The sequence below is a fragment of the Moschus berezovskii genome, chromosome 15, assembly GCF_049115385.1.
Source record: "Moschus berezovskii isolate FMDL1 chromosome 15, NW_MosBer_1.0, whole genome shotgun sequence".
NCBI classification, from domain to species: Eukaryota; Metazoa; Chordata; class Mammalia; order Artiodactyla; family Moschidae; genus Moschus; species Moschus berezovskii.
In genome coordinates, this window is record NC_142474.1 from 63,529,553 (window position 1) to 63,553,402 (window position 23,850).

The window sequence follows — 23,850 nt, forward strand, 5'->3', positions numbered from 1 at the left end:
CTTCTTTCTTTTCCTTTAAACCCCTCACCTTATCCTATCCTCCATTACCAGATCAGGCCAGATCTGTATTTACTCAAAGAAACCCAGTGCTTGCTGGATATCATCCAAATGTCGAAAGTTAAAAGTATTTTACATCACTCTTCCCAGTTCCCATTCACTGAACTCTTACTTTGAGTCTCCACTCAAGAGAACAGATTTACTTGACAGCTCTCCAAATATGCTCAATATGGACTCAGCAAAGTCACTTAGCTTGGCATGCATTTATCTAGAATATTCCTTCCTTCTTCATCTCTTTTTAACCTGCTTCTCTGCATACTAAAATTCCACCTTCCTTTAAGGTCAATGTCAAATGTTAGCTTTTTTACAAATCTGTTTCTGATTTGCTCAATAAGAATGACCCTCTCTTGGAGCACCTTTCTGATCCTCCAACACTCACAATCAACCTTGTCTTATTGCTCAGTCACATAATCCTTCCTCTTCTTAGATTCCAAGCTCCTGGAGGAACCACAGTTTATTCTTCTCTGTACAAACCAAAGTATTAATGTTATGTACTATGTCTTTCACATAGGAGGGACTCAACCAAAATTGATTAATAAATAAACAATGGAGGTGTAGACAAGCTATTTATTTATTTGAAAACTTTTAAAAGAGATTCTGATTCCATTTTGGAGAAGCCTAGGTCAGTGTCCAAATTATCTCACTTGTGCCTCTGTAAACAGGGTATGGATTTATATATGCAAGTGCCATACTAGCATTTCGTAAACAAAAAACAGAAAAAGGTTTTTTTAATATTACTGTTTTCTTCAAAGAAGATAGAAATCATTCAAGACACCAGATTTTTCACTTATTTTGAGGATCTTTGCAAAGAAATAAGGTATTTTGAAGCAGTAAACATGATATAACCATCTGTTTGGGTTTTTTCCCACCAACTCAGTGAAGGGAAATCTTACTTCATATTGGCTAAATTGCTGACCCGACTTTTAAAGACAAAATGATTTGAGAAACTGAAAATGCAAAGCTGCCCATATTTCCACCACTGTGAGTACAGATTTTGAACAAACATAATTAATGATTCACTTTTAAAAGTTCAGTAGAACACTGGGAAAACATGCTTAATGTTCATATTATGAGATAACCATGTTTATATCATACTTTAAAGACGTGAGGGACATGAAGTAATTCATGGTTTATAGGAGCAATCTTTTAATTTGCCTTTCTCCTTTTCATTCAATCCTTCAACATATTAATTAAAATGTCAATTAAATGCCTGGCAATATACTAGCATAGAAATACACAGTGAACTCATTAAGACAGAATCTGTGTATAAGTTTTACTTATATATAATCCTTTTTTACATAAAATGTAATAGCTTCTGGACTGAAGCCTTAAAACCAGTTCTTCTGCTTAGAGTTTGTAAATTTTGCTAATAGCATCATTTCTCTCCTATGGTTTGAAGCCACAGAATTACCAAGGTCCTCAATATTTGTCACACTTTCAACTACATGCACTAATTTCAGTCTTTTTATATTTTAAGGCATTACAAAGTATCTTGATTCTGCTTTGTGTTTTTATTTTTTTAACACCAAAAACATTTTATATTGGATTACAGCCAATTAATAGTGTTGTTAATGTTATTTCAGGTGAACAGTGAAGGGACTCAGCCATATATATACATGTATCCATTCTTTTCCAAACACCCCTCCCATCCATGCTGACACGTAACACTGAACAGAATTCCATGCATTATACAGTAGATTTTTGTTGGTTATCCATTTTAAACATAGTAATGTGTACATCAGTTCAGTTCGGTCGCTCAGTCCTGTCCAACTCCTTGCGACCCCATGAATCAGCACGCCAGGCCTCCCTGTCCATCACCAACTCCCGGAGTTCACTCAAACTCATGTCCATCGAGTTGGTGATGCTATCCAGCCATCTCATTCTCTGTCATCCCCTTCTCCTCCTGCCCCCAATCCCTCCCAGCATCAGGGTCTTTTCCAGTGAGTCAACTCGTCGCGTGGCGTGGCCAAAGTATTGGAGTTTCAGCTTGAGCATCAGTCCTTCCAATGAACACCCAGGATTCATCCTTTAGAATGGACTGGTTGGATCTCCTTTAGAATGGACTGGTTGGATCTCCTTGCCCAAATCCTTAACTATCCCTTCCCCCCAGCTATCATGAGTGTGTTTTCTAAGTCTGCGAGTCTCTATCTGTTTTGTCAGTAAGTTCATTTGTCTCATTTCTTTTTAGATTCCACATATAATCATGGTTCTGCTTCTTAAGTTTATCATTTGTCTAATCAAGGACTAGTGACTCTAACTGACTGAGGCAGTATACAAAATTGTCTCAATCTGCTTTTCATATCTTAACATTTTTTTTAAACCTACACACCCAGCTTCATTCAAATTCAGTTATTTCAGTTCAGTTCAGTTCAGTTCAGTCGCTCAGTCGTGTCCGACTCTCCGCGACCCCATGAATCACAGCACGCCAGGCCTCCCTGTCCATCACCAACTCCCGTTACTGTCTCAAAATACTCCACCAATTTTCTCTTCGTATAGTATTTATTCAAGATATTCTTCCCTGTGACCTACTCTTTTCTCCCTACACAATTACAGAAATTCTAACTTCCTTCAAGAAATATCTGAAATAATAATTTTTCTATTAAGTCTTAAAGGATTCTCACGTTTGAGCTTTATCATCTCTGGAAACTCGTATTTCATCGTTTGTATTTTCTGAGGAACCCCCACATTCTGTTTCACCTTGTCCACTGGGTTACATGATCCCAAGGCAGAGGTAGCTTTGTTTGCCAGTGATTAGAGATGGTGCTTAAAACTTTTACTTGATTATTGGTATTTCTGATTACAGATCTTCCTCTGAATCCTACATAACTTCTAAATCTTTTACTGAAATATGATGAGTGACCAACCTGATTTCCATACCATCCAGAAGACCAAAACCTAGCGAAGGAAAGGGACTCTCTCTGGTGCTTTAGTACGAGCCACCTACAGACCTCTCATCCTATCTGTGTATTTCATTTATTAATAATTTGCTTCTTTACTTACTCTTCCATTTTTATGTTTTTCTATCTTTCTCCTACTTTCTCTACTGCTCCTTATTAGGCAAACAGTGATATTCTCTGGCATTTTGCTTATTTCTGCTAGCAGCACTCAAGGAATAAATTTTTCTGACTCCTGGGATAATGCTATAAAAACTGATAATTGCATTTCTAGGCTATTGCTAATCTCTAAACTAACCTCCAAAGTTTGTGGAAAAAATAAAATGAAGAGAATTCAAACTGAATTTCAGTGTTCATTTTAAAAATTCTCAGTCAACTTAGGTGGCATTAAAGGGGGAGGAAACAACCAAATAACTAAAGCTAACAGAATGTGTGTGTGTGTGTGTGAGTGTATACATCAATCTACTTAAAAGAAAAAGATATACTTCTATAGCTTCCTTAAGCACCTTTTCTTTATAATTCTGTTCCCTTTCATGTAGTCTTCCATATTATCAAAAATGAATGAAAACTTGAAAAAAAAGCAGAGATGAATCTATGCTGAAAATTATTATAAGTACATTTTTTTTTTTCCTGCAGAAAAGTTTTCCCAATAGCTGTACTTTTCTTAGGCTTTATTTATACCCATGACTTTTTGATAGAAGACAATGGCTTTCCCAATAAATGTCCCTTTTGAAATATGGAGTAAATTAAAAATAATAACTGTAGTGAAACTGTAGATTATTTAGAGTGAATGGGTAGAAAACCACTTACCCCCAGTTGCCACAGTGATTTCACGTAGGAAATGGCCATAAAATGGAAAATCGAAGGACAGATTCACTCTCTGCAAGGAACAACAACCAGAAAAGAAAATCAATAATGTGCATAACAGTAAATGTAAAATGAAGAGAGAGCCTTCTACCTAAAAAAAAAAAAAAAAGCTTCTACTTTGCACCACTATTATTGTAGCTGACTTTTAGAATCTGAATCTTGGATGGAAATAAAGAATTTTTTACCCTCTGATAATTAAATGTTTAAAATATGTGAAAAAAAATAAAGTTGGGCTGTTATGATCTGTTAATCTGTTCTTCACTTCCAAAGGGAATCTAATAGTTTCAACTCAGAATCAAGCTATTCTCTTTAACATCACCACTACCTTGCAGTTGCCCACTACAAAGCAGGTCAACCATCATGATCAACAATTTATTTAGGGTTGTTTTTTGTTTGATTAATCATCTCCAAAATAATAGAGCATGTTATCTGTTTAGTTTTACTGAATTAAAATTAAAAATATTTTATTTTAGGTAATTATATAGTCAACTTATCTTCTGTATAGCACAAAAGGCAGTTTTATGGAACAAGATACTTTGCACCTACAGATCTAAACCTGCAGATATTTTTCTTTTTCAGATTGTGATAAACTCCCCTGATTCAGTATACAAATGACCCTTGAACATGGGTTTGAACTGTATTGGTCAGTTCCACTTATAACATGTTCTCTTTTTTTCCCCCCAACAATACAGTATCTTTGTTTTCATTAGACAGATCTTTAAATTATTGAAGTGTTGAGAAAAGTTTGATTAGAGATCACAAAGTATGAAATCAAAAGGACTAGGGTTTGAGTCCTGATTCTATCCTGCCCTTGGGCGAGTCATTCGTTAATTCCTTTGTTTTTGAGGCAGAGGTATCACTGAGTGGATTTTCAACTGGGTGAGGACTGGCAGCTCTAGCCCCCAGTGTTGTCTGAGAGCAACTACTTTATGTACACTTTTAAAGACATGGGATACCAAAAATTAAAAAAATGCTGGTTACTAGAAAGCTACTTTTACTTTGTAGAGAGGAAAACTGGAGAGACTGAGGAATAAAGTTCATAAATTTTGCCCCATTTTTTCTAAAAGAAGATCTGAAGCTTTGGATATATATATTTATAATATATCTTATTATTATATATTATATATACATATGTATAGTAAGATAAAAAACAAGACACAAAAAGCAAAGAAAAAGAAAGCCTAGATTTTTCATATGTTTGAAATGATATGAATCAGATTTATTATTATTACGAAGGAAACAAGAAAAAAACAGTGAGCTATAACAAAGACGATCAACTGAAATAAAAGGATCCACAGGGAAATTAATTGGCTGATTTAGAACCCAATAGAATGTACAAACCACCAATAATAAAGGCTATTATGTTAAAATTCAACAATTTCAATATTATATCTCTCCCAACACACAAGTTAAAAAAACAGAGAAATATATCTAGATTGAATTTGGCTCTTTCCAATTGTTCAAATGATTGCTTTTTATATCCATCAGAGATTCCGAATGACTTATTTGGCATGATATTAATCATTTAAAATTTACAGTGACTTTCAATTAGTTTTTTTTTTCCTTTCCTTTTTAATGAAAGCTGCATCTTCAGAAGGGTTTATCTTCATTTTATATTTTATGCTGACTAATGGGAACAACAAAACCTATTTTTACGGCACTGATTGAAATGAGTGGTTACTAATAACCCGAAAATAAAAGCTTCAGTGGCAAAATCATATATCTCGAAGACATCAGACAGTTTTACAAAGGCACTTGCTCTTGGATATTGTTCTCCATCAGTCTAATTTTCTCCATGTCACGGGCAAATTGGTAAAATTTACAGTCCTTTGGCATTCTCACTTCCAGAGTAAGAGTTTGGCTTAAACATCTATCACTAACAAACTCTATCAGCTACTACCAAAGATGAACGAGAAGAATACGACAATTTCTCAGCCACAACAAACAGTTAAATATTTTTAGAATCAAACTGAGATAAACAAATACATAAGTTAAAGACTATTTTTGATAGTAAGTTCTCACAGAAAAACTTGCTAATATAGTATCCTGAAGCACAATGTCAATGATTGAAATGTCTCCCTGTTTACTGTCTAAATGACCAGCTTACCTTAGTTATCACTATGGCCTGCTTTGCACTAATAGCAACGACAATTTAAAAAGGTGTTACCTTCTCAATAGTTGTGAAATCTACCCTTTTTTCTCCAAGCACTACTGATACCCTTCCCTAAGAGTAGGTCACTTTTATCTCAATAACTTGCTTACAGGGGTCTTGGTTCCATTTTCCTTGGAATTTTTTTCTCTGTACTATCTAGAATATCACTCCCCAATCCAAATCTTTCAATCTAGAATCCCACTGACCCTGGAATCACGGAAAAATAGTGAAAACGAGTTTTAAGACCCACCACTAATAGGTCTCCACTATCTTATGGTTCTCCCTTCACGTTCTCTACACTGACCAGCCTTCTAGAACAACTTTTACTTCCTTGAAACTGCCACCCTTAATCTTGGGCTCTGGTTCTTCAACATGATGTCTCTTTTGACTGTAATGATCTCTCAACCTTTCTTGGCCATGGCTCCCATATTCTTCAAGCCTTGGCCTAGTTTCTTTGGTACCCTAAATCTGACATAAGGACTTGGAGCAGATAGTTTGTATGGAAGGTGATCCTAGAAAACATTTGCTAGGGAAATGGGAAAAATGAGACACAGAAAAGAGAAAAACCAGTAACAGTTACTGGATATGTTACCACCATAGCCAGGTCTCCCTTGGAGACCTTCTGGGAAAGACTAGGGAAAACATGACTCAGAATCATCTCGCTGGAGGTTAGGAGGCTGGGATATTGATCCATCCACTCCGATCTCCTGTTGATTGACAGCGCGCAGATGGTTCCCTCCTTCCCCAGGATTACTCTCAGGCAGAAAGAAGAAACACAGCGCTTGAGTTGGGATGTTAGCTGGTATCCTAGAAACTGCCTCCCATAGTTTCAATTTTCAATGAGCTCAGGGAGGCAGAAGGGATGTGGGCAAAGCATCAAGAGGGACGAAAAAGTGTCATCCTCAGAGTCCTACCGTTACTTCTTGCAAAGTTATATCTCCTACTGTATCTCATCAAGCATTCTCTCTATATGCATGTACACATAAAGCAATGACATGGGATTCAGATTTTAACTGCTTCAAAGTGAAACTAACTCAGCATTAGAGTGGTTAAGAATGGCCCAAAATGTCAGTCGCTTAGTCATGTCAGCCTCTTTGCGACCCCATGGACAGAATTCCTGTCCGTGGAATTCTCCAGGCAAGAATACTGGAGTGGGTAGCCATCTCCTTCTCCAGGGAAAAATGGCCCAAGTGGGACACCAAAACTTGAACCCAGATTTGAAAGACAACAAAAGCAATGCTCCTAATTACTGAAATATTGAAAGTAAAGTAATAAGAAATATCACTCTTAATGGCAAATTTCTGAAAATTATCATCCCTCTTTATAACACATATAGACACAGACACACAGAACAACACATCCACACAAATTATTAAAACAAATAGAAATGATTAAGCGCTAGGATTTCATGGGACTCTTTGAAGCTAAATTATTATATATTCCATATAATTACCCCTGGGAAATTGGATCATTATTGTGTCCTTCCCTGGTAGCTCAGATGGTAAAAAATCTGTCTGAAATGCATGAGACCCAGGTTTGATCACTGGGTTGGAAAGATCCCCTGTAGAAGGAAATGGCTACCCACTCCAGTATTCTTGCCTGGAAAATCTCATGGACAGAGGAGCCTGGTGGGCTATATTCTGTGGGGTCACAAAGAGTCAGACACGACTGAGAACACACACACACAGAAGTTGGGAGTGAGGGAGAGACATCTAGAATAAAGGACAGGTTTCTAGCTACGTGACTGGTGGACCAAAATCCACTAACTCAGATGATGAATACAGGAAGAAGAGCTATTTTGGTTAGGTGTGAGAAGACCTGCTGTGTCACTAATTAATTATACATCCTTTAACCACATCATTAACATTTTTTAGAACTTGAATATGCAACAAAAACTCTTCTGCAACCAGAAAGGTAAACAAATTCCTGGACAACATCACAAAAAATCACTGCAAACAAGAAGAAGCATAATATTTACTAGATTTAATAGATGTACATGACACAAATGGTGAATATTTTCCTAGTTTGGATCTCCTCCCATAAGAAATATCTAAGGTAAAAGGAGGGCTTCCCAGGTGGCTCAGTGGCAAAGAATCTGCCTGCCAATGCAGGAGATGCAGGTTCGGTCTCTAGGTCAGGAAAATCCCCCGGAGGAGGAAAATGGCAACCTACTCTAGTATTCTTTATACATATTTGTCTTATGCTTGTTGCCATCTGGGTTCTAATTATTATGATCTCTGCTAATTCTTTTTTAATAACACAAGAATTATAATCCTATGTAAAGAATGGTCCTGGAGAATCCCATGGACAGAGGAGCCTGGTGGGCTACAGTTCATGGAGTTGCAAAGAGTCAGATATGACTGAGCGACTGAGCACACATGCACACGCACACAACATAAAAGGAAGAAGTGTTTAGAAAATTGTCATGTAAAGACAATTAATTAATTAACGGAGCAAAATGTAAAATAAAAACTCAAAAGTGAAACTGTAAAAAGTATGTGTGACATAAATAAAATCAACTGAATTTTCCAATTCCTTATCCTTGGCAGAAAGCTAACTATTTGACAGGAGAGGTAGCATAATTCTGAGACAGGCATAAGAAGTATCACATGGGGGAGAAGAAACTTGTGAAGCATTCTTTGAAAAGCGTGCAGAAGTATATAAACAGGTGCCAGGTGGTGTGCTGCAAATTTATAGCAGGAACAGCCACATATGACTGTGAGTTTTGAAACCAAATCATGCTCTTCTACAACTTTCCCCATGGAATCACTGTGGGGAATAGACTATCAGAGGAAATTCGGGCCATATTAATAGATTTCTCTTTTTTCAGCCATGCCACACAGCTTGTGGAATCTTAATTCTTCCACCAGGGATGGAACTCAACCCCTGCTCTGGAAGGGGGAGTCTTAACCACTGGACCACCAGGGAAGTCCCTCTCACAGATTACTAAGTACGTCTACATCTCTTATTGCCTCTGTTACATATTTTTCTTATGCTTGTTGCCATCTGGGTTCTAATTATTATGATCTCTGCTAATTCTTTTTTAATAACACAAGAATTATAATCCTATGTAAACACTGCTCCAGTTTTACTTGTTTGCCTATTTCTCAGTGGTATTACAAAGATAAATTAACTAACCAATGCTTTCAAGACCTTGAAGACAGAAACCTCCTAATAAGAGTTAAAGAATCTGAAGTGGGTGCATTTATAATCCTAAAAACCATTGAGACAGTCGTTTGTAAAAAATGCCTTTTGTTTTAAGACAGCTTCTTATTTACAAGAGTAAAGTTACACTCTTCTGGTTCCCTAGCCTCCATTTCATCTTTATAAGGTATAATCCTGATGAAAGCAGCCTGTGGGGCGGGGGATTAGTAATAACTAATCTTTTAGTGGAGAAGGAAATGGTAACCCACTCCAGTATTCTTGCCTGGGAAATACCATGAAGTCTGGCGGGCTACAGTTCATAGGGTCACAGAAGAGTTGGATACAACTTAGTGACTAAACAATAACAAGCTTTTAGTAATTGCTGATCTCACAAGTTCATGACAGCAATGAGTCCAGAGAATATAGGCGGTGTCCATTTATTTAAGAACAAATTCATGGGTTAATCGTTAATTTCTATAAATGTATTTGAACATACTATTTTTAATCATTCAAATAATTTCATGTTTGTAGGGCACATGTTTGTATCTTGAAGCTATTAAATAGGCAGGATGATGATGGTGATGATTGACAAGGTGAGATTTGCATTAATTTTTCTGAAAAATTAGGCCAAGTAAATTGGAGTCACAACATTTTCAGTTTGTTTATTGATGCCAAGTGTTATTAATACTTGATGCCAAATATTATTAAGTATTATATTAATAAGTTTGGGAGAAGTTGAAAATTTAAAGAAAAAAATACATGTTGTTTTATTTACATGGCTATTTCTAATGATACTGGCTTTCATCCAAAATACCTGAATAAATGACCAAATGACACCTGGACCTTCATAAGCACTGAGTCAATGGAGTCAATGATGGTTAACATTGTATTATGTACCTGAAGGGTTTAGCATAGCAAAAGTTCCTAAATAATAACAGCTCCTTATCTGATTTCCAATAAGGAGATGGAAATAATTTGATATATGTTGTTTCTAATAGCAATGGAGGCAAATTGCTTTTGTAATAGAATCATATCACAATTAGATATTATGTTCCACAGAAACATTATGATGGCTTCATTTTTGTTATATTGAAATGATCATAACTAGTATATTTACTGGTGTTATAAGAATGGAATTAGCTTTTAATGTATCAGACATTATTCTAAGTATTTTGTCTGCATTAAGCAAGTATGAATGCTAAAACTAGGTGAGAGTATGACAAGAAAGAAGACGCTTTGTATGCACAGAGTATCTCCTCCAAAGATACTTAGTAATTAGAAAAGGAAAAATAGTAAGTTTACAGTAAAGAAACAAAATCTGGTAGACATCACCTTAAGCAGGTGATCAAAGTTAACTTCTCTGGAAATGAGATGTGATGACATCAGGTACCTCCTGATGTATTCATGATGATGGACAAAATACTATTCCCTGGGTATTCTTTTTTTTTTTTTTTCCTTCCACACTGTGTATCTTCTGGGATCTTAGTTCCCCCACCAGGGATGGATCCCTGGTCCTGGGCAATGAAAGCCTGCATGTTAACCACTGGACTGCCAGGGAAGTCCCTCCCCTTGTATTCTTGCCAAAAATAGAGACCTGTATTTAACCATGAAGAAGCAGTAGACAAACTTCAAATCAAGATCACTGTACAGAGACTGGTAAAGACTCTTCAAAATGTCAAGTTCATGATAGATAAAGACAGACAGAAAACGTGTCATAGATTGAAGGAGGTACGACTAGGAGATTTGGCAAATAAATGCAATGTGGGTCCTATATTGGATTCCAGATAGGAATAAGGGTGGTTTGGGGACAGTTCATAAAAGGTGAATATAGCATGTAGATTAGTTAAGAGTATCACACCAATGGTAATTTCTTGGTGTTGGAAATTGTACCATGAGTACATAAAGTGTTACTACTTGGGGACGCTTGTTGAAAGCTATATGGGAACTCTTCAATAATTTTTCCAAGTTTATTTATAAGCCTGAAATTATTTCAAAACAAAACTTTACAAGTTGTTCAGTTGCTCAGTAATATGTGACTCTTTGTGACCCCATGGACTGCAGCATGCCAGGTTTCCCTTCACCATTTCCCAGAGCTTGCCCAAACTCATGACCATTGAGTTGGTGATACCATCCAACCATCTTGTCCTCTGTCGTCCCCTTCTCCTCTTGCTTTCAGTCTTGCCCAGCATCAGGGTCTTTTTCAGTGAGTCAGCTCTTTGCATCAGGTGGGCAAAGTATTGGAGCTTCAGCTTCAGAATCAATTCTTCCAATGAATATTCAAGATTGATTTCCTTTAGGACTGACTGGTTTGATCTTCTTGATCAAACTTTATAAGAAAGGAAAACTAACAAGTTCAAAGCACCAGATGCAGTAGAGCCAGGATTTCAATCCAAGTGTGCTTGACTCCAAACTCCTAAATCTTGCCCACTACAGGACATCATTCTCTCTCCCTTATACTTGGTGATCCTTTTCCTACCTATTATCGCATCTTCTATTTTCTACCTGGTACTCTTAACATTGTCACTGACTGACGTTTTTGTTCTCAGTAAACATAACTTAATTATCTTTAAAATTTAATAACAGTTGAAATAGAAAGCTCCCAGATCCCTGAGGCAAAGACACACACAAAAAGAAAATCAGGGGAAGGTACAGAGCAGTGTTCTCTGATGAAATCACAGGGCCTAGACTAGCAGTGCTGGGCTGGATGGAACCGTTGTGAGCTGCACACTGTTGAGGTCTGATGGCAACAGGGTGGTCTCTTCTCACTGGATGATGGGAACAGCCTAAACTACTCATTTTGCACATTTGAGGATTCGATGCTTCCATTTCTTATCTGTCAAGGATAGACCCAAGGGCCTGTTTTCTAAACTTACATAACATTTATTTACTTATTTCACAATTGTCAATGGTAATGACCTTTCACTGGTTTATTCACCTATTTAACAAATATTCACTAATAACAGTAACATAAACTGAAAGATATAAATATGAGTATATGGGCTTCCCTGGTGGCTCAGATGGTAAAGAATATGCCTTCAGTGCGGGAGACCGGGGTTTGATCCCTGGATCTGGATGATCCCTGGAGAAGGGAATGGCTACCCACTCCAATATTCTTGCCTGGAGAATTCCACGGACAGAGGAGCCTGGAGGACTACAGTCCATGGGGTCACAAAGAGTCAGATATGACTGAGTGACTAACACTTTCCAAGTTAGTATCCATGTATATGTATGTAGATACACATAGAAAAACTTAAATTAACAAGTTTCCACAGCAAGGAACTACCAAAGAGAGAAAATGTACTATGGAGAGGCATTTCCATGTGGCCGACAGCAATGCAAGCTTCTTTTGATATATCAGGTCAGGAAGCAACAGTTAGAACTGGACATGGAACAACAGACTGGCTCCAAATAGGAAAAGGAATACGTCAAGGTTGTATATTGTCACCCTGCTTATTTAACTTCTATGCAGAGTACATCATGAGGAACGCTAGGCTGGAAGAAGCACAGGCTGGAATCAAGATTGCCGGGAGAAATATCAATAACCTCAGATATGCAGATGACACCACCCTTATGGCAGAAAGTGAAGAGGAACTCAAAGGCCGCTTGATGAAAGTGAAAGAGGAGAGTGAAAAGGTTGGCTTAAAGCTCAACATTCAGAAAACGAAGATCATGGCATCTGGTCCCATCACTTCATGGGAAATAGATGGGGAAACAGTGGAAACAGTGTCAGACTTTATTTTTTGGGCTCCAAAATCAGTGCAGATGCTGACTGAAGCCAGGAAATTAAAAGATGCTTACTCCTTGGAAGGAAAGTTATGACCAACCTAGATAGCATATTAAGAAGCAGAGACATTACTTTGCCAACCAAGGTCTGTCTAGTCAAGGCTATGGTTTTTCCCGTGGTCATGTATGGATATGAGAGTTGGACTGTGAAGAAAGCTGATCGCCGAAGAATTGATGCTTTTGAACTGTGCTGCTGGAGAAGACTCTTGAGAGTCCCTTGGACTGCAAGGAGATCCAACCAGTCCATTCTAAAGGAGATCAGTCCTGGGTGTTCATTGGAAGGACTGATGCTAAAGCTGAAACTCCAATACTTTGGCCACCTCATGCGACGAGTTGACTCACTGGAAAAGACTCTGATGCTGGGAGGGATTGGGGGTGGGAGGAGACGGGCACGACAGAGAATGAGATGGCTGGATGGCATCACCAACTTGATGGAGATGAGTTTGAGTGAACTCCGGGAGCTGGTGATGGACAGGGAGGCCTGGCGTGCTGTGATTCATGGTGTGGCAAAGAGTAGGACACGACTGAGTGACTGAACTGAACTAAACTGAACTGAAAGTAAGATCCTGCTTCTAGGCCATAAAAGAGTTTAGTATTTGCCAGAAATAAAATAGCTGCAGTAGGCAGGATGCTTCATGGCACTCTTACCATGTGGAATTTTTACAAAATGGAATTTAAACAAACTCTCACTCTTGCAGGGGAGTGAACAGGATATGGGTCGCTAATCCAGTGACTGAAAACACTGGAAACCTAATTAAAAGATCAAATTGTTCAGGAAAAGGAGCTAATCAATATGCAAATATACAGGCAAGGGAGTGGCTCCTTTCAGAAATAAAGCCCATCAATTGAACTGATTTTCTGGGTTAGAAATTCTAACTGCTTCAGCACTTTTTTGTAACTGAGAACTTAATTAACCCTGCATACTGAATGACACTGCATGGGGCTACATGTAAATCAGAAAATAACATATAAACATTCTGCAGTTACCCAATGCTTGTTCATATGAACTTGAGATTGAGTGAACATCATATCTTTTGATTCCTTACAGTTCATGGTTCCCGCAACACTTGGCTTATGGTTGCCTGCCTATACTTGTATGTTTTGAGAATTATTCAAATTAGTTATGTGACTGTTTACCATTCAGGGAGAGTGCAGAGCATAAGTCTGTTTAAGGACACAGAGGGTAAGAAAAAACAGGATTTATAAAGGAGCCCTGGGAGAGTTGGTGGGGGAGGGGAGACCCAGAGGTCACATCTGGATTTTCCACACTGCTCTGAGAACAAGGCAGTAATTCTACCAGGCTTCTCCAACCTGAGTGTGCATGGCAATCACTTAGGGTTCTTGTTAGAAATAGACTCGGCCGCCAGATAGTCAGGGGTGGGGGGAGGGAACTAAAATTCTGCATTTCTAACAAGCTCCCAGTGCTCCTAAGACTGCCCCCAGAAACTCCACCTGTCCAAAGTCAAGACTTTGTGTCATATAAATGGTCTTTGAAACTCTAAAACAGTGCTGCAAGGAAGCTTTGACAAGCGTGAAATGGGTTAAAAGGATAAATAGACTTGATTCTGGATAACATCATCTTACTTGGCCTGTTAGCACTCATCTGACCTGAAATTTTCCATTTAAGGCAGGAAAGGATAGAGATACCTCCTAGCGGAGCACCTTTAAAGTAATGATTTGCAAAAGCTCTTTGCAATCTCAGTATACCTGAGGACAAGGACATGGTGGCTACTTCCTCGACCAGAGACCCTCAAACAGGGCAGGACAGGAAATACATTCCCATGAGTTTATCCTTGACAGTTTGAAAATGCCCTTGCTTATCTCAGTGGATCATAATCTGTCCTCCCTTCTTTCCTGTTACTGGAAAATGATTGTTTTAGAGGTAAAATGTCTGTATTAGTATCAATACTAGTAGTCATCTAGAGCAGCCACGGCTTAAGTATAATACAAATGTTATTAATAAATCATTCCATTCTAGTAAAAATCTTAGAAAGTAGGTACTATCATTCCCATTTTACAGCTGAGGGAAATGATTATCATAAAGTAAAAACACTTTAAGTTACTCAGCTTTTAGCTGGCAGAAGTGGAGACTCTCGTGCAGGCAGCCTGTTTCTAAGTCGACATGCTCATACACTCTATCAAGCTGCCCCTCAACTGACATTGAAACAGCTCGAAACGCTGACCAGCTGAAACTGGCTTTGCTCCCTAAAATCAGGCTGTTGAATAATCAAAACCTGGGTTAGTTTACAGAAACATCAGTGCGCATGTGCAAGATAGGAACCAGTGTCTCCAGACTGACCCTGAACCAAGAAACTTGAATCTACGAATCTCAAAGAACCCAGAAGTTGCCACTGGAGCCCTTTACAGAGTGAGAAGTCCGTCAGCTTCCAGTAGCACAGTAACTGGAGACTAGCCAATCAGCTTCCAAGTTTGAAATCCCCCTGACCCCTTAAATTTCGCCCCGACCTTGAATCTGAGAGACAGATTTGAGCCTTGCGTGTCCTGCAAGGTCAACCTCGCAATAAAGCCCTTTTCTTTCTCAAACACCTGCGTCACAGTATTGGTTTCTACACATCAGGCAGGGTATTAGGATTTGGAATTCAGTGGAGGCAAATCTCCGGAGAAGGCAATGGCAAGCCACTCCAGTACTCTTGCCTAGAAAATCCCATGGATGGAGGAGCCTGGTAGGCTGCAGTCCGTGGGGTCGCTAAGGGTCGGACACGACTGAGCGACTTCACTTTCACTTTTCACTTTCACACATTGGAGAAGGAAATGGCAACCCACTCCAGTGTTCTTGCCTGGAGAATCTCAGGGACGGGGGAGCCTGGTGGGTTGCCGTCTATGGGGTCACACAGAGTCGGACACGACTGAAGTGACTTAGCAGCAGCAGCAGCAGCAGGCAAATCTCAGCAGAAGGGTGACTAAATCATTCAAAACTTGACCACAGGTTGAAATGAAAATTTAGGCCAGGTCCAATTTTAACTCTTCCTCCTCCTCCACTAACATTCCCTCTTTTATTTTTTTAACTTTTTATTTGGAAATAAATTCAAATGAAAGTTACAATAATCCAAAGAGTCTCCTACATCTTTTATGCAGATTCACTGGTTTTTAATATTTTGTCACAGTGGCCAACTTTTGGATTTTTCAAAAGCTAAGTAAGTAAATTGATGCCTCTCAACACAGCTTCCAAGAGCTGCTCCTTTATCCACCCTACATATGTCTACAGCTGGTCCTGCAGGGATCAGGACTCAGGTAGCTAAACTCAGCCTGTCTATCAGGAGTGAACCTTACTTGACATTTTGTGTCAGACATTGGCTGCATAACAAGAAATTTCTTGCAGTTTATCACTCATTGAGAGTGACTAAAAGTGTTCTACTTCTGCTCCCTTGGGCATAGGAACAGAACACCTTCAGTGAAGAAAGGATAAGACCTACATTCTGGGGCTGGAATTTCAGGCACAACACATGTTCTGATGGGAGGCCAATTTATAAACAAAAAATGTGAGATCTTGACTATTTTACCTAAAGTAATCATCCACCTAACTCATAGGCTATAATTTAGTAAGAAATGGACAAAAATAAAGTTACTGAAAACAGACACAAAAAAAATATTTTTAAAGGATACCAGAATACTAACTTGTTCAGGAAATTTCAATTCCAAAATGTCTTAAGTCTTTTATCTTCTACAATTTAAGATTTTCCACAAGACTTATACTTATCTGCTTTTAGTTGTATTTACTCTTAGGGAACATTATATTCCATCTATATTTTGCTAACTTTTCTGTGCTATAAAATGTTTTCCTTGAAAAGAGTCCTGTGGAAGCTTTATCATTTAATAACTTCAGGATGAGAATATGCTTTACACTCATGTTATCTAAACTTAACCCTTGTTAGGTCTTCACGGGGTCCGAGAGAGATAGGAAAGGATGATTAAAAATGGGTCTAATAAGACAATCTATGATGAAAAATAGGAGTAAATGGATTTATTTATTCCACCTGAGACACAACTGCCTGACTGTGGGATCCCACTTTAGCAGCCCCTAATTATAGAAGATTAATGTGAAACCTCCAAGTATTTGCCTCACTTGTGGCTTTAAAAAGTTGAGTAGCTAGTTATCTATCTAGATTTATTTTACAGTCATCATTGGCAACAACGAATGTATGATTACTTCCTATGACTCTAAATTTATGTAAAGAATGGTGCCTGCCCTCTACTAATGACACAATAAGGAGAAATGGGATGAAATTAAACTGAAATATGATGACCTCAAGGATGACTTTTAAAAAGAAGGTATGTTCTTGCTTTGGAAAACAAAAGTTAGGAATATGCGTAAAAATTGGCCACTAGCTTCAAGAATTTCCAAAGTCCCTTCCATGACTAAAATATTAGATGGGAATGTTTAACCTGAGTCATCAACACCATCTGTGGAAGAGGGACTAGATCCTTCCATGTCCACTGGCTTTGGGGCAAGCAGACCAGCTCACCTGCATGGCATGCAGAGGAATTCAGTTACTCTGATCTCAGGTTGGTTTTGTGGAATGGGGGAAAAAACGGCCTTTCTTTTCCATAAAAGGCCCTCAAATAATACTTTCTTCAGGACAGATAATTATTCTCAAAATTTATAATTTCAATATGATATATTAATAATAAAGTAAATTAAACAAAAATTAAGTTAGAGAAACAGTTGCACAGATACAGCTTATCAGTCTGTTATTAAACTAGAGAAAAACCCCATGAATGAAGACAAGTAAGGACAGGTTGATGAACTGTGTATGTCTTGTGCCTGTGTGCTCAGTTGTGTTCGACTCTTTCGCAATGCCATGGACTGTAGCCCGCGAAGCTCCTCTGTCCATGGAATTACCTAGACAAGAATACTGGAGTGGGTTGCCATTTCCTCCTCCAGATGTTTATCTTACTTGAAATGAAACAACTCGCAAGAGAGAATGCAGCAAGTTTATTTAACAGTCAAAATAAAAATAAAAGCAACTTATTATTAGACACTGTGAATAGGACACAGACAAAAATGTGTGGTCTAGATAATAGCCCGATAGAGATAGCAAATTAAATTGCCTTTTGAGTTAATAATTTAGAAAAATAATGACTTATCAACAGATTTTCTAATGCACAAGAAAAAATAAAATTCTGCAATATACAAAAACAATTGACCAAAGTCACCACAAGCATCCAAATGTATTTCTCCCAACATCAACATTATGCAAATTTAAGACCAATGGAAATGCTAGTCAAAATGCTGTTATTTTTCTGGGGAAAAAGAAAATACCTCCAGAAAGCCTAATTTTTGTTTAATGAAGGTTTCAGTATGTATTTGAGTAGTCTGAAGATCCCCACAGAGAACAATCCAATTTTTAAATTTTAAAACAGTCTACCATTAAAACTATACCAGTCTCACCAAAAACTTTACCAGCTTTATGATAGACAGGAAAGCAACAATTCATTTCATTTTGCTAGTGTTTCTTATATAAAGAATCAATCTTCTTACTAATACATAGAAAAATAGTTTAAAAAAATTTAAAGGCAGGGTATGTTTATGTCTGACAAAAAAGCACACTGGCAATTTCCTGGCCAAAAAAAAAAAAAAAAATTATTTAAAGATATAGAGATATAAATATATAGGAACATATCTATCTATAGAAAAAGATTCTGAGAGATTACTTAGGAATTAACGTATTTAGGGGTTAATATGCTTTGTTGTGAAGAATTAGGACTCAAACAACAATGCTGCCTCATTGTTATTTGACGTTTTCAGTGTCCTTTCATATTTACTTCACTTTTATTCTTGAAATAACACTGGAGGGGAGTCAAAGCAGGCACTTTCCCCTTTGTTCTAGATTATAATATTGAGGTCCTAAGAGGCCTGAATCTGAGAAAATGAGTTTTGGAGTCAAGGTCTCATAAATTCTATAACCCCAGACTCCTTCCACTGGGACAATGGTACTTCTTTAGAAGCTGTGAATCATAACTTCATGAACTGTGGTTTCAAAAGACAAATGGATTTTAATTTGGTTGTTGAATCAAACTGTGTCTAGCAATAAATTTAATTATATGGATTGAGAAGTACAGAAGAAAATTTCAAAATGGTGGCATTCAAAATGGTGGTCCTCATAGAAATTTAAAAAAAAGAAGAAGAAGAAGAAATTTCAACTGGTTCCCAGGTTTGTAGTAAGAAAGTTCTAGGTTTGCAACCTGATAACTATGGACTTTGAATAAGGAACAAAAAACCCAAGTACGGACCACTATTTGAAAGTAAGGTGCTTGACTCATTGCTTGTCATGTGATAGGGACTTATGCCAATCTTTTTTTTTTCCTTTAACTACTATTTGAAGACATGCTTCTTCCTTTAATGTGTCCAACTGGAAAACTAGGTTTTAACATCTGTTTTTACTGCAAGTATGATTTAAGAAATGTTATTTAACTCAAAAAGAACAACAGGGATATTTAAACAAAAAAGGACAAAGGGGAAATTGAAGGAACATGTAATCAAATTACTATATATATATATATATATTTAGAATAATACTAATCGTTTTAGCTTACATTATTAAAGGAAAGAGAAACCAGGGTGTTTTGGCACGTGAAGAATGTGAATTAAATGATAAGTTTTACTCTGACAGCATAATAGTATTGTGGATGGGAGGAAAGAGACAACTGTTACTCTATGTCCAACATTCCTCCTTTTCTAGAAAATTAACCCAAGATCCCAAAATATAGTTCAGACCACATTTATAAATGATAGTGGTGAAGGGGATAATATTCTTAAAAAAAAGTTATGTTTCCAGGTCAGACACTCCTGTATCTTCCTGTGACCCACTGGCTGGAAGTTGGGAAGGGCACTCTTCCCAGTTTTCAGCACTCTGACTTCCTTTCCCTTTGCCCAGGGCTGGTTAGTTAACCAGCTGGCCCTTGAGTCTCCCCTAGGCTAGATCTTTCTGTTCTCTTCTTTTGTCTAACTGGCTGACAGAAAGGATCCCCTGGGCATGCAAATTTCATTGTTTGGTGTTAAGACTTAAGAAACTCCCCTCTTCCCTTAGAGGTTAAACTTAAGTCCTGTTTCCAACCAAACTACCAGAGGGGGCCTGCGTGATAAGTCACTTCAGTCATGCCCATCTTTGTGACCCCCTGGACTGTAGCCCGTCAGGCTCCGCTGTCCACGGGATCTCCAGGCAAGAATACAGGAGTGGGTTGCCATTCCCTTCTCCAGGGGAATCTTCCCAATCCCAGGATTGAACCTGCATCTCTTACTTCTCCTGCATTGGCAGGCAGGTTCTTTACCACTAGCACCACTTGGGAAGTCCATCAGAAAGCTCTGCATCAAGAATTTTGATGATTATATCAGGAACCTAATCTATGAAGTGGATCACTATTTCCCATTTGCTGTTTTCCCTGGGGGTTAAGCCTCTCAATAATACCACAGAGGGGAGAGTAGCTGTGGCTGAGTGTCTGTGTTGTGTGTGTGGAGAGGGGTGGGGGAAGAGGGGGTATGTGGGCATAGTTGAGTCCCTGGCCATAACACTACCTTAACACTGCAATTCTATCATCACCTCTAAAACCTGGTTCTACTCCAAGGCTGGCATAATAGAGATGGAGCGAAGAGAACAAGGCAGGATTAGAAAGATGAGCAGGTTAGTGGAAGAAATAGTGAAACATGGATCGCTTTCTACAATTTGGAAATCTTCAAACAAATATGTAACAATCATACTTCTGAAAGAAAGAATGTAGGAAACTTTTATAAAATATTCTAGTAAGAAAATTTGTAAGTTCCAAGATATAAAGCTATTTGAATGAAAAAGGTTAAATGGCAAATTTTTCCTGAAAAAAAAAGTAACTAAATGATATTATCAACTTTATTGTTATAAACTGAATTTATTAATATGTACCTGGATGTGATCCGTTGGTGGTGATAGGGAAAGTGGATTCAGGACTAATTTCTAGCAGGAAGAAATTCTTGATAATGGTTTAGATTCTCATGGAAAACCAATGGCACAGTAACGAAAAGAAAGGTTTCTATCAATGATATATATTTAAAAATCAATGCATGGAGCACCAGATAAGTTTCAAGCTCAAGCTCGAGTCTTTCCATTTGTGTTTTAGCCAATCTTTGGTGTTCAAACCAACAATGTCACTCTCACAATCACAGTAAGAAAACAATAGATCTTTATAGCATCATATTTTTTTCTTGAAACTATCAGCAAGTTGTTACAAGGCAACAGAACTCTATTCCAAAGAGAAAAAAAAAAAAAATCTTCTTTAAGGAAAGACGGGACACACGAACTACCTCCCCTCGGAGAACATAGGAGAAAGTCTAAGCAGAAATCAGCTAGCATTTTAACTGATGAACTTCTTCCTTTGCTTACAGACATCGCTCGTGGTGTCTGACACCAGAACTAGGTCATATTCTGGAATCTCCATGTGGATATGCCAATGTTCAAACTCTTATAAAGTATATATTATGTTATTAGGGACTGTGATATAGTGGGAAGATTGTCAAATGCAATACATTCCTGAAAATCATGGTCTTAATCCAGTCTTTCTCATTTTCTCTTCTTTTGAAGATCTGTTCTAAGCCAGACCATGAATCATTTCTGAATCCGTCATCTTCTCTGAGACTGCTTGAATATGCAAAGGAAAAGGAATGATGTAATTCAGCAAGGGGAGGTGGCTACTTCATCTGCTTCTGAACTTCAATGAAGCATCATGATACAATTAATTTCCATTTTAACTGTTAGAAGGGGATCTCCTGATATAGGAAGATCTACATATACACAATGAAGGCTGTTGGCCAACATTTTTGATATCTTATATTTATCATATCAATGCCTCTTTAAATCAGATCAGTCATTACTCTATTAGTTCTATCGTTCTGTCAATAATATCTGGCAATTGCACTTGAAAAGTTAAAGTTATTTTGTTTTCACTGCACATCTTTCTAAACTGAATAGGACATTGCTTCACGATAGTAAGATCACCACTATAATCAGTGGCAATGAAACTAAATAACTTTTGAAATGTTAGATCAGAAATCATCTTTGACAAAATGATTATCAAAGAATATTCTGAGAACCAAGAGTGGTCATTTTACACATACATTTTGAACGAGGGACTGACTGCCTAGGTTCGCACCTGAATCACACCACTTACTAGCATGAGAACCTTAGAGAGGCTGCTTATTCCAAGGTTAAGTTCTTCTATCTGCAATACCTAGATGGTAAATGATATTTAAATTATAGAACTGTTGTGAAAACTGAAAAAGCTGGGCTTCCTCGCTGGTTCAATGGTTAAGAATCTGCCTGCCAAGACAGGGACATGATTTTGATCCCTGGTCCAGGAAGATGCCCCATGCCACAAGGCATCAAAACCCGTGTGCCACAATTACTGAGCCCCTACTCAAGAGCCTGTGCTCTGCAACAAGAGAAGCCACTGCAATAAGCAGCCTTCACACCACACCTCGGGAGTCTCCCCAGCTCTCCACAACTAGAGAAGAGAACTTGCACAGAAACAAAAACTCATCAGAGCCACAAATAAAGAAATAAAAACTTTTTGAAAAGCTAATCCATGCAAGCATTCAACCTGACACATAGAATATGATATCAGTGACCATGTAAGCTAAGGGAGACCTGCTTTCATATCTCCTGTCCTACCCACTGTATAGATGCAGAAACTGTGCCTCAGAAGAATTAAATTACCTGTTTAAGGAACCAACACTTATAAGTGATTTAAGCTTGGGCTTGAATTACGTTTGGTGCCTTCTAGATTTAATTAATTATTTTCTTTTATATTAAACTTCTCTGCTTACCACATGTAATTTAGTCTACATGTATTATTTGAATCATGGATGTGTCTAGTTAAATCATCTTCAGACCAAGAATAATAAACTCATATAAAATGGAAGATTGTGAATTAATGCATTAAAAAATGTTGTCTAAATGCATGGATTATAAGAAAACTGAAAAGTATCAAGATAAACTTCAACTTTGAGTGGAATATGCAACTCATGCTACTTACGGGAGAAATCAGTGGACAATTAAATTAATTAATGGTTAAATTAATAGTGGCTTCTCAAAATAATTCTTTATCATATTCCACATCTTATCTGTAATTAGTAATCTAAACTGCAAATGCAGAACTAAATATACTTGAAAAGTGATCACAACAAACAATGTCAGTATGTCAGGTAAAGCAAAACTTTTTTCACAGCAGAATAAAAAAAGAAACTAAAAATGTCAAAGCACTTACTGCAGCCTGCCGATGCGTGTTGGACAGTATTCCATGAATCTTCACTTTGTCCTTTTCCATTTGGTCTATGTTCACCCACAAATCCCGGCTGGCAGAATCAGATGGACCATATATCCGAGATATATAGTAATTATGATCTGTGTCCTCCTGTAATGAGAGGAAATAAGGCACATCAAGAACACAGATGATACAGACAGACTTTGAGGGTATTGTACTAAGTGAATGTCAGCAAGAGAAAGATAAATACCAAAGACCTTGTGGTATCACTTATATGTGGAATCTAAAACAGCCAAACTCATGGAAACGGATGAGAATAGTGGTGATGAGGGGCTGGAAGCGGGTAAAATGTGGAGATGTTGGTCAAAGGGTGCAAACTTCCAGTAATAATATGATTTGTTCTGGGGATCTAATGCACAGCATGGGTGATTGTAGCTAAAAGTACTGTACTATAGAGTAACCATATGCAGGTCAAGAAGCAAGGGTTAGAACTGGACATGGAACAACAGACTGGTTCCAAATCAGGAAAAGAGTATGTCCAGGCTGTATATTGTCACCCTGCTTTTTAACTTATATGCAGAGTACATCATGAGAAACGCTGGGCTGTATGAAGCCCAAGCTGGAATCAAGATTGCCAGGAGAAATATCAATAACCTCAGATACGCAGATGATACCACCCTTATGGCAGGAAGTGAGGAAGAACTA

General features: G+C 37.8%; 1 protein-coding gene across 2 annotated transcripts in view; it reads right to left on the reverse strand.

The window, feature by feature from the left end:
- PLXDC2 (plexin domain containing 2) overlaps window positions 1-23,850 on the reverse strand; it is a 459,161-nt gene that overhangs the window by 208,715 nt on the left and 226,596 nt on the right. For both annotated transcript variants that reach the window (XM_055428176.2, XM_055428186.2), the window contains exons 3-4: window positions 23,149-23,295; window positions 3,762-3,831 (exon numbers count right to left, since the gene is read on the reverse strand). In XM_055428176.2, the coding sequence (XP_055284151.1) occupies window positions 3,762-3,831; window positions 23,149-23,295 (217 nt within the window). The remainder of the gene's footprint in view (window positions 1-3,761; window positions 3,832-23,148; window positions 23,296-23,850) is intronic.